This window comes from Pristis pectinata, chromosome 10 (genome assembly GCF_009764475.1).
Source record: "Pristis pectinata isolate sPriPec2 chromosome 10, sPriPec2.1.pri, whole genome shotgun sequence".
In the NCBI taxonomy this organism is placed as follows: domain Eukaryota; kingdom Metazoa; phylum Chordata; class Chondrichthyes; order Rhinopristiformes; family Pristidae; genus Pristis; species Pristis pectinata.
Window position 1 is genome coordinate 40,687,921 of NC_067414.1, and position 22,474 is coordinate 40,710,394.

Here is a 22,474-nt window from a genome sequence, read left to right on the forward strand (position 1 = left end):
GACTGTATTGGCCACTTTCTCACTGATACACTATGCCAGCTGGTACAGGTTTACTTTCACTTTGGCTACAGTGGCTTCTAGATTGTGCCCTTTCGTTCTATTTGTGCAAGAAATACAAGCAATTAAGATATCTTACTGTTAGCAATCCCATAATATTGGAAAGCAGCTCATTTCTGACATCTTAATTTTTTTAAAGAAACTAAGTCTATAACTGTTTTTAATCATTCATCTGGAAAATTAGGTAACTGTAACAATATAATTACTAATCATCCATCTGAGGGTTAAAATGAGGTTTAATTAGTGGGCTCACCTTATCTGCCAACATTAAATAACAAGGATAAATCACAAAAAGTTAGAGGCATCTATGATTGGCTTCAAATCTACCCTTGTCAAACCGTCTCCTCAGTTAGAAGCAGACCAAGATATATCACATGACTTTCTTTGTTGTCTTAACAACCGTTAACATCATGAGATTGTGAACTCAGAATCAGAACCCTAAGATAATACAGTACGGAGGGTCCGAAGAGGTATCCAATTAGTCCTGCTTTCCCTGTGGCCCTGCAGTTGTTTTCCATTTTAATTAAGTATTCCATTGGAATGATATTGGAAGTAAGATTTATGATAATGATGTGACAACCTTCCCCGTGAATACATGTCTTATTCTATCAAGTTTAAAAATTACACTCCCCCCTCTACCCCCAAATAAGCGACCCAATAGAGCTCGGATTGGCTTTAATCACTCCGCAGAAAGTTTGTTCAGGGAGCTCAACATGACCAGGTGCCAGCTGACCGAATCACGTGATTTCTTATTCCTGTGGCACAGAGAAGATTTAGTTCTCTTTAAAAGCCACTGAATAGTGGAACGGGGTGAATACCTTTCAGATTTTTTCATGGCGTGGTCTAGGTATCAGTTGGGTTTGGTAGCGATGATGCTCGTTACTGGGACCATTAACACACTGTCGGCCAAGTAAGTATCAAATGCATAATTTAAGACCGCGCCGGATTGTCAGAGCTGCCGGTTGTTTCATTGCTGAAGCTGAATCTTTCTTTTTCTCTCTCTTCTCTCTCTAAAAACGGATAATCTTCCAGTATTCGCATTCGGAGACTTTGTTTGCAAATCCTTCTTTAATCCAGTTTGTTTGAAATCCATCGGCTCTTAATATGATTTATTCGAGATCCGGCATAGGAAATTAATTTCAGTTTCCAGTGGGGCAAGGATATGGACTCAATTGTTAGTATTAAACAAAACTTAATACCGTGATCCCATTGTGGGATTGCAATCCTTGTTTTGTGCACTTAATTCTCATGAGCGGCCGTGTTCAAGGCTGCAAACCTCGGGCTCTGGTAGTCTCCAGGGTGAACTGTTAAAGAGTTGGAGCTTTACTGTACTTGTGGGGATCTGTACCACATCACTGAAGTAATAATTGCGCATTTTAATTGAAACTCCAAATGGAGTTTGTGGTTGTGCCTTTTCTTAGAAAGAACTAAGTTTGAAAACTTGTAATAATTATGCAAAACAGAATTCTGCTGTAATACTCCATTTATGCAAAACAGAATTCTGCTGTAATACTCAATCAGTAAGGTGCTATCTGTGGAGATGCAATGGATGCTTTTGGGTTAATCCTTATCAACAAGTGTATTGCAAGGGGGCTGGAGTATGAGAGGGTATCTATGACACCAGGTGGGTTCACTTACAATACCAGGTACAGCTTTGGTGCCTCAAAGGATATAGAAGCAGGACCAGGCCATTTGGCCCCTTGTGCCTGCTATTCCATTCAATGATTATGACTGACCTTGCATGGTTTTTTGAGTGTATTAAATGCATATCCCTTGGTTTCCTCCATGTCTAAATCCTGAATATTCTAGGTGAGCCTTCACAGCTGCCTTGGGTACAGAATATCAAAGATTCAGTGCCCTCCTGGGTGAAGAACTTTTCTTACCATCAATCCAGAATGATTTAATGCCCTGTAATATAAACAGTGAATGCTGGAAAGACTCATCAGGTCAGCATCTGTGGAAGGCAAAATGATTAAGGTTTTGGATCTGGGACCCTTTGTCAGAACTAGGAAAGAGAAATACAAGTTGGCTTTCAGTAAAGAGGGTGGGGAGGGATGTGTAGAATAAAGGGCATATTTCTAATAAGGGTCATTGACCACCTCCCTCTGCCCCAAGGTCTGATCTGGTGCATCTGGCCAGGGAAAAACATCAATCCTATTGAGCATTTTAAGAATTATGTATGTTAAAATGAAATCTCCTCTATTCTTATTTAAAAAAAAGTGTAGGCTTAGTCTGCTTAATAAAATAAAATACCACAGTTCATCATGGAACATAAAATATTACATCACAGTACAGGCCCTTAGCCCACGATGTTGCGCTGACATTTTAGCCTACTCTAAGATCTCCCCTCCCCAAAGTCTCTTAGATGTATCTGCCTCCACCACCTTTGCCAGCAGTGTGTTCCATGCACCCACCACTTTGTGCTTTTTTTTAAAAATACCTATCTCTGACATCCCCCTATACCTTCCTCCAAACACCTTAAAATTATGCTCCCTCATGTTAGCCATTTTCACCCTGGGAAAGTCTTAAACTGTCCACTCAATCTATGCCTCTTATCTTGTACACCTAATCCTCCTCTCCAAAGAGAAAAGCCCTAACTCACTCAACCTATCCTCATAAGACATGCTCTCCAATCTAGGCAGCATCCTGGTAAATTCCTCTGCACCCTCTCTAAAGCTTCCACATCCTTGCTTTAATGAGGTGATCAGAACTGGACACAACACTCCAAGTGTGGTCTAACCAGAGTTTTATAGAGCTGCAACATTATGTCATGGCTCTTGAACTCAGTACTCTGAACTAATGAAGGTCAACACACCATATGCCACCTTAACAACCCTATCAACCTGTGTGGCAACCTTAAGGAATCTATGGACGTGGACCCCAGGATCCCTCTGTTCCTCCACACTGTGAGGAGTCCTGCCATTAACCTGGTATTCTGCCTTCAAATTCTATCTTTCAAAGTGTATCACTTCACATTTTTTGTAGGTTGAACTCCAGCTGCCACTTCTCAGCCCAGCTCTGCTTCCTATCAATGTCCTGTTGTAACATACAGAAACCTTCAATGCTATCCACAACACCACCAACCTCTGTCATCTGCAAACTCACACCCACCCTTCCATATCCTCATCCAAGTCATTATAAAAATCACCAAGTGCAAGGGTCCCAGAACAGATCCCTGTAGAACACCACTGGTCACTGACCTCCAGACAGAATACACTCCTATAACTGCCCTCTGTCTTGTATGGGTGAGCCAATTCTGAATCCACACAGCCAAGTTTCCCTGGATCCCATGCCTCCTGACTTTCTGAACAAGCCTTCCATGAACCTTATCAAATGCCTTACTAAAATCCAGGTGCACCTCATCTGCTGCTCTACCTTCAATGTGCTTTGTCACATCCTCAAAGAATTCTGTCTCCTAGGGCATGACTTGCTCCTCACAAAGCCATGCTGACTGTCCCTAATCAGCCTATGCTTCTCCAAATGCCCATAAATCCTGTCTATAAGAATCTTCTCCAGTAATTTGCCCACCACTGAATTAAGACTCACTGGCCTGTAATTCCCAGGGTTTTCCCTACTCCCTTTCTTGAACAAAGGAACAACATTTGCCACCCTCCAATCATTTCTCACTACTCCTGCATCCAGTGAGGACACAAAGATCATCACTAAAGGTGCAGTAATCTCTTCCCTCTTCCTGTAATAACCTTGGATATATCCTGTCTGGCCTCAGTGACTTGTCTATCCTAATGTTTTTCAAAAGTTCCAGCACATCCTCTTTCCTCACGTCGACATGCTCTACTGTATTAGTCTGTCGTACACCATCCTCGCAAACATGAAGGTCTCTTTCACTGGTGAATACTGAAGCAAGGTATTCATTAAGGACCTCCCCTACCTCTTCTGACTCCAGGCACGTGTTTCCTCTTTTATCCCTGATCAGTCCTACCCTCACTCTCGTTATTCTCCTATTCATGTGTGTAGAACACCTTGGGGTTTTCCTTAATCCTACTCACCAAGGCCGCCTTGTGCCCCCTTCTAGCTCTCCTAAGTCCATCCTTAATCTTCCCCCTGGCTACCTTGTAACTCTCCAGAGCCCTGTCTGATCCTCGCTTTCTAAACCTTGGGTAAGCTTCTTTCTTCCTCAAGATATTCTACATCTTTTGCCAATCATGGTTCCTTTACTCTACCATTCTTGCCCTGCTTTAATGGGACAAACCTATCCAGAAGCCCATGCAAGTACTCCCTAAACCTCCATTTCTGTTGTGCACTTCCCCAGGAACATCTGTTCTCAATTTACTCTCCCAAGTTCCTGTCTAATAGTATCGTAATTCCCCCTCCCCCAATTAAATATTTTCCCATATCATCTGCTCCTATCCCTCTCCAAGGCTATGATGAAGGTCAAGGAGTTATGGTCACTATCTCAAAAGGCTCTCCCACTGAGAGATCTGAAACCTGATTAGGCTCACTGCCTGGTACCAGGTGCAGTATGGCCTCTCCTCTAGTTGGTCTGTCCACATACTGTCAGGAATCCTTCCTGGACACTCCTAACAAACTCCATCCCATCTATCCCCTTTACACTAGAGGTCCTAATCAATATTGGGGAAGTTGAAGTCACCCATGACAACAACCCTGTTATTTTTGCACCTTTCCAAAATCTGCCTCCTAATCTGCTCCTCAATGTGTCTGCTGCTATTGGAGGGGTCTGTAGAATACTCCTAATAGTGATTGCTCCCTTCCTGTTTCTGACTTCTGCCCACACTGACTCAGTAGATAATCCCTCTAAGACATCCACCCTTTCTACAGCTGTGGTACTGCAGGAACCTTGCAGCCTAGTGGTATGGACATTGAATTCTCCCACTTCAAGTAATCCACACACTCCTTTCTTCCATCTCTCCCCACCCCACCCCACCCCACCATACCTCTTCTTCCCTTTCCTAGCCTCTTTTTCTACAGGCCCTCTTATTTTCCTCTCTCTCCCTCTCCTTACCTTTGACCCATCCCCTGGTGGATCTGCTCTCCCCTCCTCCCCTGCACCCACCTATCACTATCTCTTGCCTGCATCTATCTATCACCACCTTGTGCCCACCCTGCCTCCCCTCTTGTCCACCTATCACTGCTCTGCTTTTCCCTCCTATATATTGGGCGTCCCCTTTTCCTATCTTCAATCCTGAAGAAGGATCCTGACCTGAAACATTGACTACCTACTTTTCTCCGAGGATGCTACATGGCCTGCTGAGTTGCTCCAGCATCATCGTGTTTTTCATCAAGATCCTGGCATTTGCAGTCCTTTATTTCTTGACACATCCATTATCTCCTTAGCTACTTTTAAACCTTGAATTGCAGGATTAGGGAATTCAGTTCTGTTTTAATATCTCCAATATTTAGCAGCTATAAATGCCTTGGAATTGTGGTGTTGATTCAGAGATGAGGGAGTTGGAGTTCGGGAGACTGAAGTGAGAGGATAAGTGGGTTGGTGCTGGGAGCTTGACTGGATGATTTGGGGCTGGATAGGTAGACTGGGGGTGGCAAGGTTGGCTATTTAGATCAGATGAAGAGAAATGCTTGCTGTTGAGGCTGGATCCTGGAGGGTTATGGATAATCAGCTGCAGAATATCGTTGAGATTTGGTGGGGGGGGGGGGGGAGGAGGTCTGACACCTTGATAAATGGGAATAAGTAGTAACGAGGATGCAGATAGAGGCTTGAGGTAGATAAGGATGAGTTAATGAGTAGGCAATATAGCAGATTGAGTACAGTGTTGCAAAGTATGCTAACTGCTTGATTTTAAATGGTTAAGATTTGTTGATGTTCAAAGGGACCTGGGTGTCTCAATACATGTCACTAAAAGCTAGCATGCAAATGCAGCAGATAGAAAGGCAAATTGTATGTCAGACTTTATTGCAAGATGCCTTTCATTACATTGTGCCTTGGTGAAACCACACCTGGATATTTTTGTGTACAATTTCAGTCCTTTGCCTTGGAATAGAATAGAACAAAAAAATCAGATGGGTTCTTGGAAAGGTGGGTCTGTCCTTAAGTGCGATTGGGTTGTCTAAGCCTCTATTTGCTAGAGTTTAGAATGAGAACTTCGGGGGTGGGGGGGGGGGGAAAGAGTACAAATTTGTGGTGGCCTTGATGGGGTAGATGCAGGGGGAATGCTTCCTCAGGCTGAAATCTAGAACTAAAATTGCCTTTGAGGTAAAGGGTAGGCCATTTGGGGAGAAACTTCTTCCCCTGGTTATGGTAACTTGTTTTTAATTCTTCCTCTCTGCAGTCCCCCACCTCCCCTGAGGAATGTAGAGGATCAGTCATTGACTGCAGACTTTATGGATATTGAAGGAATTGAGGATGGGGTGGGAAAAGACTTTGGAGTGGTATTGAATGGCATAGCCAGCTTGAGGTGGCCTACTCCATGAACCCATGATGAGCTCACTTCTCACTGTTTAGTGCCTGGTCGTGTTGATCAGGTTTTTCTAGTTTGGCATGATAACTATCTTTATTTCAACTGAGAGTTGTATAATGGCCAATAACAATAGTTTGATCTCTATTGAAGACTGAAGCACTGAAAAACATTAATTTACTGCTTGGCATTCTCATTTTAACTTTTTTTTAAACAGCAAAGTATACCTTTGGGCTTCTTCATTGGTACCAGCAAGTATTCCTCAAAATTTCAACTTGGGCTGATCCACTTGAAGGGGCTAACATAGCTATTTTTAATTTTCCTCCTTTTGTAATGTGAGCACTTGCATGGCAGTATACTGCACTAACTTGAGCTATTTAACAGTTGCAAACTTATTTCGTTCTTGAAATTGCCATGTTTGAGGTGCCTTTAGTGTAAACTTTGGGTAGTAGAGCAGTTGGTTGACCATTCTCTTACTGTTATTACTTTCCCTGTGCAAAAATACAGGTTCTACAACCATATCATGGGTGTTTTAGGCACATTCTTGTTACAATGGGTGTCTGGAGCCTGAGATCAAAATTTGGTAAACCCAGATTGTAGTATAGTGAATGTTTAACTTCGTGCCCTGCTGTAAATGAAATTGCATCTTGATAAGTTGAACTTTCCCTAATCTAAGGGAGCAGTCATTGCACCTTGCAATGGGTATCTTTGCTTCACGCAGTCTGCTTTTATTGTTCCCTAGGTTTGATTGACTGGCACTATCCACTGAAAGAAATTGCAGTCCTAAGTGATCACATTCCTTTTAAGGTGTCCCAGGCAACTTTTTTCCCCTTATGCATAACTAATGCCGGAAATGAATAGCTCCTCAGTGTGATGAAACGACAGCACAGCTTGATTACAGATGAGTGTGGCTGAGTGAGGGGGTTTCTCAAAGACTCAGTCCATTCGGCATGAGATTGTTGCATCTGACGTTTCTGATCTACAGTATTGAACTGCCACGTATACTTTTTATAACTTGAGCTGTGTTGTTGCTATTGCAATGATCCATAAAAATGATGACACACCTTGAACAGTTTGGAAATTGGAACTTTTAAGGGCCACAAAATAACTGGGCTTTTATTTGCAAAGACACAAATGGACATGGGCTTTTTTTCACTGAAATTATAGAACCAGAGGAAGACAACTAGTTGTCTTCCTCTGGTTCTATAACTTCTTTTGACAAGTACTTCGAAGGGACTAAATGTTATCTTGTGAACAAATTCCAGTTTAATTTGAAACTAGGCCAGGTTATCATTCTTAAATATACTGTAGAAGAATGCAATCCAGAGATCTTAATATGTTGCCAAATTGTGGTTCACAAAAGACTTTGCATGTAATACTTGGGTTGAGGAGGCTCAAGCTCTATCTACTTGTCAATATCCATTGGAACCAAAATTGAGATTAAATTGTATTGTTTCTTTCCTATGAAAGACAGGCATTTTGTATAGCACCTATCTCAATCTCTGTGCATTCTAAAGCACATGCAGTCAATGAAATTCTTGGAGAAATGATGCAAATTTGGAATGTATTAATGGCATGTCTTATTCTAGCAACACTGAGAATAGCATGAGAAGGAACTGTGGGAAGTAATGAATTGTAATAGGTTGGGTTGATCTTTGGCTTATTGGGGGAGGGAATTTGGGGGTGAAAATCATAGCCCTTCATTTTGTGGATGTAAATGATGAACTTGTACTATAATAACCCTCACTTCCACATGAATATTTGGAGCAAGTTCTTTCTAATGTTGCTGAATTTCCTGTTGGATGGAGGGGAAGACAGCTTGCTGTTGCATTTCCTCGGGGATACTCCAACACTACAGCAATGTGTCTGAACCAAACTGCAGAAGAACTGGAATTGTTGTGTGTTCTGTCTTAACAATAGCACTGAATAATGGTGCAATTAATGGAAGATCAAAAACTGATTTGAGTCTAAACTAAAACCAGAATGTTGGAAACACTTGATCATTCAGCAGGGTTGTCCAGGTGATCCTGATATTTATGGACCAATCTTATTAATTAACAAGGGCAGTTGGAGAAAATGAGTATGTTTAAGCTTTTTAGTGGTTGCTGAAATTTGCTTTTTAGTGGTTGCTGAAATTTGCACCCAAAAAAGAATACTAGAAGTGTCCAGCTGAGTTAATATTGTAAATGCAGCCTGACTGCATCTGTACAACCAACTCTCACTTCTCCAGTTCTGATGGAAGGTCTTTGAGCTAAAATATTACATTATTTTCCAATAGTAAAATTAACTTGGCTGCCTTGCTGTAGTCAATAGAAGAAAATGTGCAGTGTAATCATAAAGCCAAAAACGATGCAGTTTCTGAATGTCAGCATATAATGGCATTTGCCATTACATATAGTTGACTGCACACAAATACATTTGCTTCTTGCATTAAGCTTTCTAATATGACACTACAGTATTGGTTTCTTAAATGGATAACAGCAATTAACAATCTCCCTCCAGAATTCCAGCACATGCCATTCTGTTGAATCATGGATGTGGCTTGTTCAAATAGCCATTTTCCATTTAAGCTGTCATAGTCGAGAGGAATACAGCATGGATACAGTCCCTTCAGCCCAACCAGTCCCAATTTCCTGCATTCAGCTTGTATCCCTCTGAGCCCCACCTCTCCATGTACCTATCCAAGTGCTTCTTAAATGATACTATTGTACCTGCCTCAACCACTTCCTCAGGCAGCTTGTTCTGTATACTCACTGACCTCTGTGTGGAAAAAGTTGCCCCTTGGGTCCCTTTTAAATCTCCCTCCGCACCCCCACCCTAAATCTATGCCCCCTAGTTTTGGACTCTCCTACCTTGGTGGGGTGGAGGAGGAAACCACTACCATCCACCTTATCTATGCCCCTTTATTTTATAAGGTTGTCCCTCATTCTCCTATGCTCCAAGGAATTAAGACCTAGCTTGTCCACCCTCTCCCTATAACTCAGGCTCTCTAGTCCTGGCAACATATTCCTTCCAATCTTTTCTGCACTCTTTCCAGATTAACCACGTCTTTCTTATAACAGTGATCAAAACTGCACACATACTCCAAGTACGACCTCACCAGTGACTTGTACAACTGTAACATAATGTCTCAACTTGTACTCGATGCCCTGACTGATGAAGGCCAGTGTGCTAAACACCTTTCTCACCATCCTGTCTACTTGTGATAGCATTTTCAATGAACTGGGCACTTGTGCTTCTAGATCCCTCTGTTCCATTACACTCCTTAGTGCCTGCCATTCATAGCACAAGTCCTACACTGGTTTGACTTTCCAAAATGCATCACCTCACACCTGTCTGTATTGAAATCCATTTGCCACTCCTAGGCCCACTTCACTAACTGATCAAGATCCACCTGCAATTTATGATGACCTTCACTATCAACAACACCTCCTAATTTTGTCATCTGTAGACTTAATGATTGAGCCTTGTGTGTCTTCATCCAAATCATTTGTATAAATAATGAATAACAATGTTCCAGCACAAGTCATCAGCCTCCATTCTGAGAAACAACCTTCAGCCACCACCTCTGCTTCCTACCTCTGAGCCAATTTTGAATCTAACTAGCTCTCCTTGGATTCCTTGGGAGCTAACCTTCCGGACTAGCCTACCATGCAGGAGTTGAAGGCCTTGCTAGAGTCCAAATAGACTGCATCCACTGCCCTAGCCTTGTCTACCTTTTTGGTTACCTCTTCAAAAAAAAACACTCTCAAAGGTTCATCAAGCATGACATTCCATGCACAAAGCCTTACTGATGCTTCCTAAATCTGTCCTACAAGGCTCAAATAAAACAATGTTGGAAATCGTCAGCAGTTCAGGCAGTATCTATGGAATGAATCACTTAGTGTTTCAGGTTGAGGACTCATCAGATTTTGTTTTTTTTAACCAAATTTGTGTATTTAAAAAAAAAAATCACTTGCTGTAGTTCTCTGTAGTTTTGTGGACTTTGCTTTGAAACCTTTTTATGAAGTAGAGAAATAATTGCAAGTTTTACCCTGTTCCTGTACAACATAATGCCCTACTTGGTATGACAATTGAGCAGCTGGAAACTGTAGTAGCTGCTTCCAAACCATTTTGTGGGATGAATTTCCTTGTGCCTATGAATCTATTCTCTCAACACAATGCTTGCAGTAGCTGAATTACTACCAGATGCTCAATACCTTATTCAGTTGCACCATTAAATACCTACTTAAACTTTCTTGGACATGTCTTAATCACTGATATGGGTTACTGAAAGATTATATTCTAGTTTTTCATAAACAAAACTTGTGCTCCTGAATTTATTCTGCTGACTGTGCTGTGGATAAATATCAAGACTGACCAAGCCTTTTCACCTGAGCTTTTAGGTATCCTTAAGTTTTAAGAATCCTACATTCAGGATGTTCTGCCCCCTACTATAATGCAAAACTTATGAAGTCCTGCTAAATATTGCACCCAGCTCTCCTCCTTCTCTATTTGGAGGAAGGATGTCCAGAAGGCAGTCCTATATTAACTTGTGTTCAAGCCTTGTAGCCCTTGCCAACTATTTGGCTGTTACGTGATGAAGACAGTACCATAAAATGTCTACATGCTGGAGATGTTTTAATGCACAAGGGCTCATTTCTTTCCCCCACCCCCCCATGAATTGTCCATGAAGGTCTGGCTTTGGTGTAAGTTGAAGTAGCAGTAGAACACATGGAGGCAATGGTTGGCATGTGGTTTTTTGTGTGGGGGAGGGGGTGGGAAGTAATGTTTTCCTTATTCAGTTGGTACCAAATAGCCTGTGATTACGCACACTTCCCCTCTAATGCATTATTCTACATCAGTTACTGGATTAATGTCGGTAACCTTGCTATGGAGGTTTCCTGGCCCTGGTCTTCACTGAGGTGAGATTGGGAAGTTGGAGGAAATTGCCTAAAATCTGGTTTGCATCTTGCAATCCATTTGTCAAAGGGTTATTAACATGCTTCCCAGTTCAATCCATTAAATTCACTTAAATGGAAACAAGTGTGATGGTGAATACTATTATTCACCAGCAGAGTGAGCTCTTGTTGCAGTTTTTCTTGGCTGTGGTGACTGCAGTAGTTAAATTGCCAGACCAGCAATCCAGACACCTGAACTAGTATCTGAAGTCCAGAGTTCAAGTCTCACCACAGCAACTATAAGATTCACTTAATCTGAAATTAAAATCGGTCACTGGTAATGGTTCCTATAAAACTAATGGATATATTTTTTAAAAGGTCAGGTTAACCAATGTTCTTGAGGGAGGAAATATGTTGTCTTTGTCCGATCTGGTTTGACTCCAGACTTACAGCAGTGTGGTTGATTTAATGTCCTTGTGGTCTAGTGAGCCACTCTGTTAGGGGGCAGTTGGGGACCAGCAATTACTGCTGATGACCACATCTTGGAAAGACTCCTGACCACAACTGAACCTCCATCCTATAGTTTAAATGCCTAATGATGCACTTGTCTAGTCTCCTTGTTGCATTTCCTATAGCTTTGACTTTTATTTAATTTTGTTTGAGGAAAATGTCAGTAGAAGCAAATATCAAGTGACAAAATTCTGTGTATGGTGCTTTTAGGAATGCAGAACATTGTTTTTAATTGTTGTTTTTAAACTGTCAGATGGGCTGATGACTTCACTGCTGAGGGTTGCCATGGATCAGTGAAACACAAGTTCAATCACCCTTTCCTTCAGGTGAGTGTGCACTAGCTGGACTACAAACAACTACCATAACTTGTAAAGTTTTTTTAATTTGAGGGTACTATATTCAACCGATGTAGCCAAACTTGATGTCATCAAATGATTTAGGTGGCAAGAAAATATTAAGTTGTACAGCACTGTTCTATGCCAGCCATCATGCCTATCCATTACTAATCCCACTTGCCTGCATTAATGCCATATCCCTCTGCTTTCTCATATGAGTACCTGACCAAATGCCTCAAAGTAATTACTGTGTTCCTTCCTCCTCCACCTCTGGCAGCTCATTCCAGGTAACAACTACTTTGTGGAAAAAGTAACCTCCTTGGATCCCCTTTAAACCTCTCTGCTTTTGCTTTAAATCTATGCCCTCTGGTTTTAGACACCCACATCATGGGATATGGACTCTGCCTATTTACGCCTCGCTATAATTTTGTATACCTCTTTATCATGTCACCTCCATTTGCTCTGGGTGGGGGGGGGGGGGGTGGAGGGAGAAGTGGGGGGAAACAGTCCTAGCCTATCCAATCTCTCTTTATTGATCAAGCCCTCCAATCCAGGCAACATCCTTGTTAATCTTTTCTGCACACTCTAGCTTAATCACAATGCCTACTGCCCAGTGGCTCTGACATCCACCATCATGAAGTGTTTTGAGAAGCTGGTCATGGCATGCATTAACTCCAGCCTCCCAGACAACCTCAACCCACTGTAATTCCCTTACTGTCAAAACAGGTCTACAGTGGATGCCATCTCCCTGGCCCTACACTCAGCTCTGGAGCATCTAGACAGTGAAGACACCTATGTTAGACTATTGTTTATTGACTACAGCTCCCCCCTTAATACTGTAATTCCAAGCAAATTCATCACCAATCTCAGACCTGAGACTCAACACCTCCCTCTGCATTTGGATCCTTGACTTCCTGACCAACAGAGTGCAATTAGTAAAGATAGGCAGCAATACCTCCAGCATGATTATTCTCAGCACTGGTGCCCCACAAGGCTGCATCCTCAGCCCCCTACTCTACTCCCTATACATTCACGACTACATAGCCATTTTCTACTCTAATGCCATCTACAAGTTTGCAGATGCTACCACTGTAGTGTGCTGTATCTCAAATAATGATGAGTCTGAGTACAGGAAGGAGATAGAAAGCTTAGTGACATGGTTTCATGATGACAGCCTTTCCCTTAATGTTAGCAAAACAAGAGCTGTCATTCCCTTCAGGAAAGGGGGCAGTGTACATGCACCTGTCTACATCAATGGTACTGAGATCAAGAGGGTTGAGGGCTACAAGTTCCTAGGAGTGAACATCACCAATAGCCTGTCCAGGTCCAACCACATAGATGCCAAGACCAAGAAAGCTCATCGGCACCTCTACTTCCTCAGGCCTAAGAAATTTGGCATGAACCTTGACGCTCCAACTTTTATCAATGTACAAAAGAAGGCATCCTATCCAAATGCATCACAGCTTGGTATGGCAACTGCTCTGCCCAGGACTGCAAGAAACTGCAGAGTTGTAGACAGCCCAGTGTGTCACAGAAACCAGCCTCCCCTCTGTGATCTGTCTACACTTGCTCCCTTGGTAAAGCAGGCAGCATAATCAAAGACCCCACACATCTGGGTCATTCTCTCTTCTCCCCACTCCCATCAGGCAGAAGATACAAAAGCCTGAAAGCACATACCAACAGGCTCAAAGACACAGCTTCTATCTCACTGTTATAAGACTATTGAACAGTTCCCTAGTATGATGAGATGGAGTCTTGACCTCAGTCTACCTTATGACCTTGCACCTTATTGTCCACCTGCACTGTACCTCCTCTGTAGCTGTGACACTTTACTCTGCATTCTGTATTGTTTTACCTTGTACTACCTCAATGCACTGTGCAATGAATTCATCTGCATGAACAGTATGCAAGGTGAGCTTTTTCACTGTACATGGTACAAGTGACAATAATAAACCTATTCCAATTCCTTCCTCTAGTGTGGCAACCAGAACTGCACACAATACTCTGTGTAGTCTCACCAGTGTCCTTTACAGCCACAACACAATATCCCAATTGATGCCCCAACAGATGAAGGCAAGCCTATCATACTGTATTAGCTTGCCTATCATTAACAAAGATACAAAAATCTATCTCTGCCAGGACCCCAACAATATCCCTTGCTTTCCATAACATTCTAGGTCAGGCCCTGGGGATTTATGCACCTTTTGTTTCAAGGACTATGAAAGAGGAGGTGTTGCTATTGAGGTGCTCCAGGATATCACTGTTCTCTCTGCTGAACTCACTAGCATCCATGTCCTTCTCCACAAGCAAGTACGGATGAGAAGTGTTAACTTAAGCCCTTGCTCATTTCCTGTGGCTCCACATGTTGATTACCCCAGTAAGGTGGGCTACAATCTTACTAGCATCCTTTTAATATACTTTTGGGATTCTCCTTTACCTGCCATTGAAACTTCATGGCCCCTTTTTGCCCTCAATTCTTTGCATGTACTCGTACATCCCTTGTACTGTTGAAGGGATTTGCTTGATCACAACTACCTATACATGCCTCCTTTTTCCTGACCATATCCCTCAACAACAAAGGTTCTCTAATCCTGCCAGCCTAGCCCTTTACTCTAGCGGGAGCATGCTGATTCTAAGCTCTTCCTATCTCACTTTTTAAAGTATCCCACTTGCCAAATGTCCCTTTTCTTTTTAACCTGCAAACTGCCGCTTCCAATCAACCGTAGAGAATTCCTGTCTGATGCCAATGAAATTGGCTGCCTTTTCCCCCTTTACCAAACTCCCCACCCCCCAAAAAAAAAATTTGGGACAAATTGGAGGACCAGTCCTACCTGTTTCCATGACTATCTTGAAACTAGTACAATTAGTCACTGGTTCCAGAGTGCTCCCCACTAACACATCAACCACTTCTGAGCCTCTCTTCCTGAGAGGTAGCTACACTTGACTCCTCTTAAGTAGGGTCATCTACGTATTGCTTCAGAAGACTTTCCTGAACACACACTCTGCCTCTAATCCCGTGGCACTAAAGCAAGTCCCAGTCAATACTAGTGAGGTTTAAAATCTCCTACTATGACAACCATATTATTCCTATGCCTGTTATCTCCTTGTATGTCTGCTCTGATTCCTGTTGGTTGTGGGGGTGGTGCGCAGGGCAGTGGTGATAGTATATTGCCATCAAAGTGATGACTACTTTTTCCTGAAATTGAATATGCTAGTTCCCAGATCAAGTGTTAGGTGGGAAAAGGCAAAGGACAACTGAACTAGGTTAGCTACTATATAATAAACCACGTATCTAGCAGGGACTCACTGAAGCAAAATTCAAATTGTGCTACATATAGTGAGAGCCACATCCATTGTCTTGTCTTGGGGGCAGAAAGAGCTGTACCAACTTTGCCTCTCAATCCTATCAGTTAATTGTAAAACAAATGGGGCTATGCTTAATTGACACTTTGGTATTTCACACTATCAGTTGAGAGAAACTCTTAAATTGATGGGGAAAAGCTGCATTAATGCCAATGTTGACTGACCTCAAATAAGTTAATGCATCTGTCTTTTGCAGGCAGTGGGAATGTTCCTTGGGGAAGCCTACTGTTTGGCTGTTTTCTATCTAGTTGCATGCTATGATCGACGAAAACTAGAACCACAAATGACTTCTGTCAGAAAGTTCAACTCTTTCATTTTCCTGCCACCTGCTCTGTGTGATATGCTGGCCACTAGCATTATGTACATTGGTAAGTCTACTGAGTGTTTGAAGGAGAAGAATATAAACCTTTTAGTAATACAATGGATATCTCATTTATTAGGACCTTGGTGATATAAATGGTATCACATTTGTTCATTGACTGGTAATGAAAAGCAAAATAATTTGTAAAAAGCAAGTATTCGCAGAACACCAGGATTGCATAAAGAAAGTGAATTACAGCACTAATTGTTTGGTTTTTACTCCCCAATTCCATAAAACTAGGCCATTGGAGAGCACTTTAGAGTCAACCACATGGGGTGATTCTGGAACCACACAGCCTACATTAGATAAGGATGGCAAATATCCTTCCCTGAAGGGCATTAGTGGATCAGATGGGTTTTTGCAATAATCATGTTGTTTTTGTGATCATTACTGTGACCAAATTCCAGATTAACTAAAATTTCAGAGCTCTTGGGGTTTGTACAAATGTCTGGTTGTTAATTCAGTTACCTGCATTGTAGTTTAGTAACATTGTAGTTTAGTGCCAGCATTGTGGACACACAACTTTAAGTGATTGTGAAATGCACTGTATTTTGGCCACCATATTGCTCTTAATGATATTCCAATAACTCAATCCCTCTACATGTTGTGAATCTGCTTTTTCTTTCCTGGTTTTGAATTCACTAAGGCCAGTTGTATTTTTGTGCATCTCTCCCCAGCCTTAAGCTTGACCAGTGCATCCAGTTTCCAGATGCTGCGAGGAGCTGTGATCATCTTTACTGGGCTGCTCTCTGTTGCCTTCTTAGGCCGCCAATTAAAAGTCAGCCAGTGGTTAGGAATTGCCATCACCATCTGTGGACTTGTCATCGTAGGTTTGGCAGACTTTATCAGTGGAGAGAGTGACCAAGGGCACCACTTGTCTCAGGTTATAACAGGTAATGATATGCTTTAGTATTTATTAACCCTGGAAGTGAATCCCTATTAAGCACAAAACTTCCTTGGTGATGAATAGTTTTAGGTTGGTTGAATTCCCATTTACTTGGTTCTTAAACTTAAACTGGAAAGGAGATCTTGTTAATTAGCAATTTCAGATGCTCTTAAAATCTGAGGATTTGTCTCAACCACTTTCCAGGCAGTTGGCCCCAGACCTTGTCATTTGGATGACTGCCCTTACCATCTTGGCTATTGCCTTAAATCTTTCCTTCATTGACTTTGCCAAGGAAAATATTACCCTTGAATCTAGCCCTTTTTGTTATCTTTGCATTTTGGTTGGGCGTCTGTTGCTGCTTTAATTTTGTACAGCACAGAAATGGACCCTTTGGTCAATGAGCCTGTGCCAACTGTCAAATGCTCATTTACACTAATCCCATTTTATTCTATACATATTTCCATCAATTTCCCCTCATGCCAACATCTAACTAACTGAGTGGCCAATTAATTACCAGCATAATGGAGACGAGATTTTGCTGATGCTGGAATCTGGAGCAATGCACACCAAATGCTGGAGGAACTCAGCAGGTCAGGCAGCATCTATGGAGGGAAATAAACAGTTGACATTTCAGGTCAAGATCCTTCAACAGGACTGGAGAAGAGGGCATCTGGAGGAACTCAGCAGCATTTTGTGTGTAATTACCAGCACGTATCTTCAGGATGTTGGAGGAAAGTGAAACATCCAGAGGAACCCTATGTGGACACGGGGAGAACAAGTGAACTCGCACAGTAGAACTTGGATGGAATCCATGTCACTGGAACTGTAGCAGCAGCTCTGTCAGTTGCCCCTCCTGCCTCCACTGAACACACTCCTCTTGGTGCTGTCAGATTCTTTGTGGTAGTCTACAGTGACCCACCTAGTCTCAAATTCTACAATGACTGCAGCTAATTAAGGAAAGTTGTCTCCCATGCATCAGCCTTTATTAATTCTACAGTCTTGTAATTAATCTATGAACATGCACAGGTGCTAATTTCATATCTCTTGGCTGAATTCGTCTATTTATCCCTTGTCTACAGCCTGCCTCCTAACCATAAACTCGGTCATAATTTTGGTATTACTTGTAAGTTGCTTAATCATGCCACTGCTCACACTCCACCCAGTCTCATATGTATAGAACATGATCAAGCCTGGTTCTATGGAACTTTATTCCAAACACCCTTCCAAATATCTGGGATGATTTTCCTTTTTCCCACAAACAGCTTTTCATAAAATAGGTTTCTACTTTCTGATCAGTGGAACTGTTTATCTCGTGCTTAAGATTGTGTAGACTACAGTAAAGGTATTGTGCTCACCCCACCACAAAACCAATCAATGTTTTTAATTTTATCTTTTTAGGTGACGTCCTTATTATCATAGCACAAATAATTGTTGCTATTCAGGTGGTGCTAGAGGAAAAACTTATTTATAAACATGATGTGCACCCACTTCAAGCTGTGGGCACAGAGGGTATGTTCTATTTTAATTTTTTGTGCTTTAAAATGAGGATGTTTTCTTGTTTGCCATTCAACATTACCATGCTTTCATTTGCCACCATTGCAGTGATTCATTAGTTAAGGGAACCTGCCAATCTTTGTATGAGATTTCTATAAATTGTAAATATATTGGCTCTAACAGTTTTAGATCAGATGACTAGAAACCTTCATAATTGGCCAAAGGTTTTGTTGGATATTCATTCTTTTGCACAAGAATGTGGGCGGGTGGGGGGAACCCTTAAATTGAGAATTATTTGGATTGGAAGCCAGAAGTTCTGCACTCAGTAAGCTTCTTTTCATGCATATTGGAATGATATGCATGAAAAGATAACTTTCATGAGCCATCCTACCATCTCCCTAAATAGGTAGGTTTGCCATCCCCTGTGCTTTGTGTTGAGCTGGTAATGTGACTGTGCTGCAAACTCTTATATAACACTGTACATCTTTTATAATTTGTCTCTGTCAAATGAATTTTGTTCCCTTTCACTTCCTTGCCCTAGACTCAACTTTTGCATGCAACTTATTCTACTAACAATGTAGTGAACTGATTTAACACCCTAACTTTCACACCAATGAATACCTTTGGATTATGATACCAGCAATGACTGTTGATGCCAGACCAAATACTAGAAAAGGATTTGAGGCAAAACCCACAAGCTTGGAGTTGTCAGTCATAGATCATAGAAATGGGGGTCCTTCAGCCCACTGTCCAGGCCAACCATCAAATGCCTATCTATACTAATCCTATTCACTGGAACTTGGTCCATAGTGTTCTTTATCTTGGAAAATCCAGTGCTTGTCTAGATGCTGCTTAAATGTTGAGGATCTAACTCCACTACCCTTTGTTTTTGGAGTTCATTCTAAATGTCATTTGCTGAGTGGGTGGAGAAATCTTGCTATAACCCAATACCCTATCGTTTTAGATATTTCAGTTTGATCCACTGCATATTTGTTTCAAGTGACTGGTGTACAATGACATTTGGGTTCCCTTTGATCATCAATATTTCCTAATCTATCAGCATTTCAAAATACTGCTTTTGTGGTGTCCACAAAAGTAGACTAACTTGAATTTTAACTAGTGATATTTGTTACTTACAGAATACAATTAATGTTCTGCTTAAAGTTTGAAGTTAACCATTCTCCTGTTGCTAAAGTTTTGAAAGGTTCTTGCTCTGGCAATTCAACATGCTGCAAATCATACTGATGCTTGAGATGACTTGGGAGTAAAATTAAACACCAAGCTAGTGCATAACTGGTAAATCTTAATGTATGAATCCAGTGAGGAAAATATTACACTTGCTACCCATGTTGCCTGCTCTTGCTCATCTAATTCATGTCTGTGATGCATTTTTTTAATTTAACTTGGCTTTTAAAACTTGTTCACTTTTTGTCTTTTTAAGGTATTTTTGGATTCGTCATCCTAACTCTGCTGTTGATTCCAATGTACTATATCCCAGTAGGGGAATTTGGTGGCAACCCCAGAGGTGTTCTTGAAGATGCACTTGATGCTTTCTGCCAAATTGGGATGAAGCCATTAATCTTTCTGGCCCTCTTTGGAAATATTTTGAGCATTGCATTCTTCAACTTTGCTGGTATTAGTGTGACAAAGGAAATCAGTGCAACCACTCGCATGGTTCTGGACAGTCTACGGACCATAGTAATCTGGATAGTGAGCCTTGCAGTGGGTTGGGAACAATTCCATGGTCTCCAAATCTTGGGCTTTTTAATCTTACTGGCAGGTGCAGTTCTCTACAATGGGTTCCATAAGCTAGTCCTAGCAAAGCTTCAATGTAACCAGAAGCCTGAAAGGGAAGAATTATTAACTGAAACCAAAGACTCCATAAACTCCAGTCCATAAAAATTAAATGGATTAAAGTTTAGGAGAATGTTGCTTTCAAACAATGACCAAAGGAGGTTAACTTTTCATAACATAATCAGTAGTTTTTAAAATTTACACTTGAGGAATAAAAAGATACCCGAATGATTGGTTACAGAGTGGAACTTCATGCCACTTTGTAATGTGATCTACATTATATGTTGGGAAAGATGCATTAAGTGACTTGCTATTCTTCAGAACTGCAGGCAAGGCAGTTGAAGTAAATGCCTTGTAAGAGGTCTGAAACATCTAGCTTGGTTGGGTGCATGATCCAGATGTGCTACTATAATCTTCACTGGAGTAATGACCAGTAAGCCCACGTTAAGAGGAAAATGAGTGGACTTTGTGCTCCCTTTTGATGTATTATTGGTGAAACCCCAGATTCTGTCCATTGCAGATCCTTGTGATTGTTGCCAGTGCCATAGTTTTTAATTTTGGTTTCTACCAAGAGCAAATGAAGTGGGCAGACTGACCCTACTCCTTTACCCAGCTTTGTTGTACCTGAATCTACTATTAGTGCAGTTCTAGGAGTGCTAGTATTTTGGTGGGGAGCCTCTGGAAATTCAAGCATTAATGAAAACCCAATACAATAATTCTCCCTCATTATCTGTTTGCCATTATCTGAACTGCCTTTTTCCCAGAAGAATGAACATTTATCTCGAACTGATTTACAGACTAGGTACTACTTGAATCATTCAAATTGCTGTTGTATTGATTTTTAAAATGGTAACCAGTGCTATGTGCTATTTGCAATTTAAATTGACTTTATTGTACATTGAATTATTTTTGCTGATCAATGGGAGAAATTTATAAAAGTATGCATATAATTATAGAGGTTACTGCTTTCCTGTAAAACTACATTTTTGTAATAGAATGTTAAATGTGACCTTTTTAAATCTATAAATACAACTCTTGACTGCAGCACATTGTCATTTGTACAATATTGTGAATGTAATTGGGACCACCTTCCTCAAGTTGCTTGGTTTTTATTTGATCACTAAAATGAGGTTGACTCTTACGGTCTTTCTCTCACACTAACTTCTGGGAACACTGACCCTGGAAGTTAAAAGCTTGATCTTTAACACTTGTGGCCAGATTAATTAAGGAAATGCCTCGCTTTTGATGCTTTTCTAAAACTCCAATTTCCACTTGATCAAAAATGTCTTTTTTTCATATAGTGTCACATATTGTGCAACTATAACCTGGATTGTGTTCCTTACTGAATGTGACAGATTCAGCTTTGGATCTTTTCAAATTGATTTTGTGATTTGAACAATATTTCTACTACCAAATCAGAGTCCCAAATTGATTGACTCTTGGACTAATTCTAAAGTTGGCACACAATGGTGCTGTTGAAGATGGAGGTTCCAGTTCCTGGAGTGAGAGGGAACTACAGGTCTATAACCTTGCCAGTGCAGAGTTCCTGTAGCAGAAGACGCCCTGACAGGTCATCATCCCAAAATAATATCAACTTGGTTTGTCTCTCCTCAGCATTAATTTCAGATTGCCAGAATCTCAGTATTTTGCTTCCAGAACCCAAAATGGTTATTTTAATTAATCTAGCTGGAGAAACCAATTTTAAATAGTGTGCCTGGGAGTGGGGGCAGATGATGTGTCACAAGAAGATAATCTGCTGAAATTTTCCTTGGAAAGATGCTTTAACTCAATCCAACATGCTGTGTAACTAACATTTAATACTCTTCCCAAAACAAAAATGGTGCAAGTTGATTGCTGACTTGAAATAAAGCTTGTGCATTAGAGTTGATGCAGACCACATCCACACCTGCAATAAGTGTTTGGGTCTACTGGAGGGCAAAAGCTACCTGGTATTTGTTCCAGGAGAACAATCTTGCTGCTTGGGTACTGTGCATTCTGTCAGCAGATAAGGAAGTTCAAGAGCCAGGTATGGGTATTCTAAAGGGGCCTCTGTCTAACCAGTTTGTGGCAACTAGGGACAATTAGGAAATTGGCACTTTAAATGTTGTAATGGTAAGGTGTATATTTTTTCTGGGGGGGGGGGGGGAAGAGGAGGAGGAGAGAGAATCTAAAGACACTGTTCTCTGCCACCATGAGCTTGAGTGCCAAGGCCTTTTTCCACCCCAGTGCCAGGGTGTTCTGGGCTGGAGTAAATGGGGCACAATCCTGTTGCTTTGGTCCAAAATTAGATCTAGCTGCTCTTGAGCAGCTAGATCTTATGGCAGAGCAACAAGTAGTAGCCTCTGGATTGCTATGCTACATGCAGATTGCCTTGGGTAAATGGAGGGCAGTGATTATGGGGT

General features: G+C 41.4%; 1 protein-coding gene across 1 annotated transcript; it reads left to right on the forward strand.

The window, feature by feature from the left end:
* Positions 1–776: 776 nt before the first annotated feature.
* slc35f6 (solute carrier family 35 member F6) lies at positions 777–21,206 on the forward strand. The gene is made up of 6 exons (XM_052024938.1): positions 777–967; positions 12,093–12,165; positions 15,734–15,905; positions 16,576–16,791; positions 18,183–18,293; positions 19,720–21,206. The coding sequence occupies exons 1-6, from the start codon at positions 891–893 to the stop codon at positions 20,175–20,177; spliced, it is 1,107 nt and encodes a 368-aa protein (XP_051880898.1). The 5' UTR covers positions 777–890; the 3' UTR covers positions 20,178–21,206.
* The last annotated feature ends 1,268 nt before the right edge of the window (positions 21,207–22,474 follow it).

What these genes read in the sequence shown, in the direction of transcription:
- slc35f6 (XM_052024938.1), top strand. Translation starts at nt 891, where the DNA reads ATGGCGTGGTCTAGGTATCAGTTGGGTTTGGTAGCGATGATGCTCGTT. An exon ending in ATTAACACACTGTCGGCCAA is followed by an intron (nt 968 to 12,092) that starts GTAAGTATCAAA and finishes TTAAACTGTCAG; the next exon opens with ATGGGCTGATGACTTCACTG. An exon ending in CACTAGCATTATGTACATTG is followed by an intron (nt 15,906 to 16,575) that starts GTAAGTCTACTG and finishes ATCTCTCCCCAG; the next exon opens with CCTTAAGCTTGACCAGTGCA.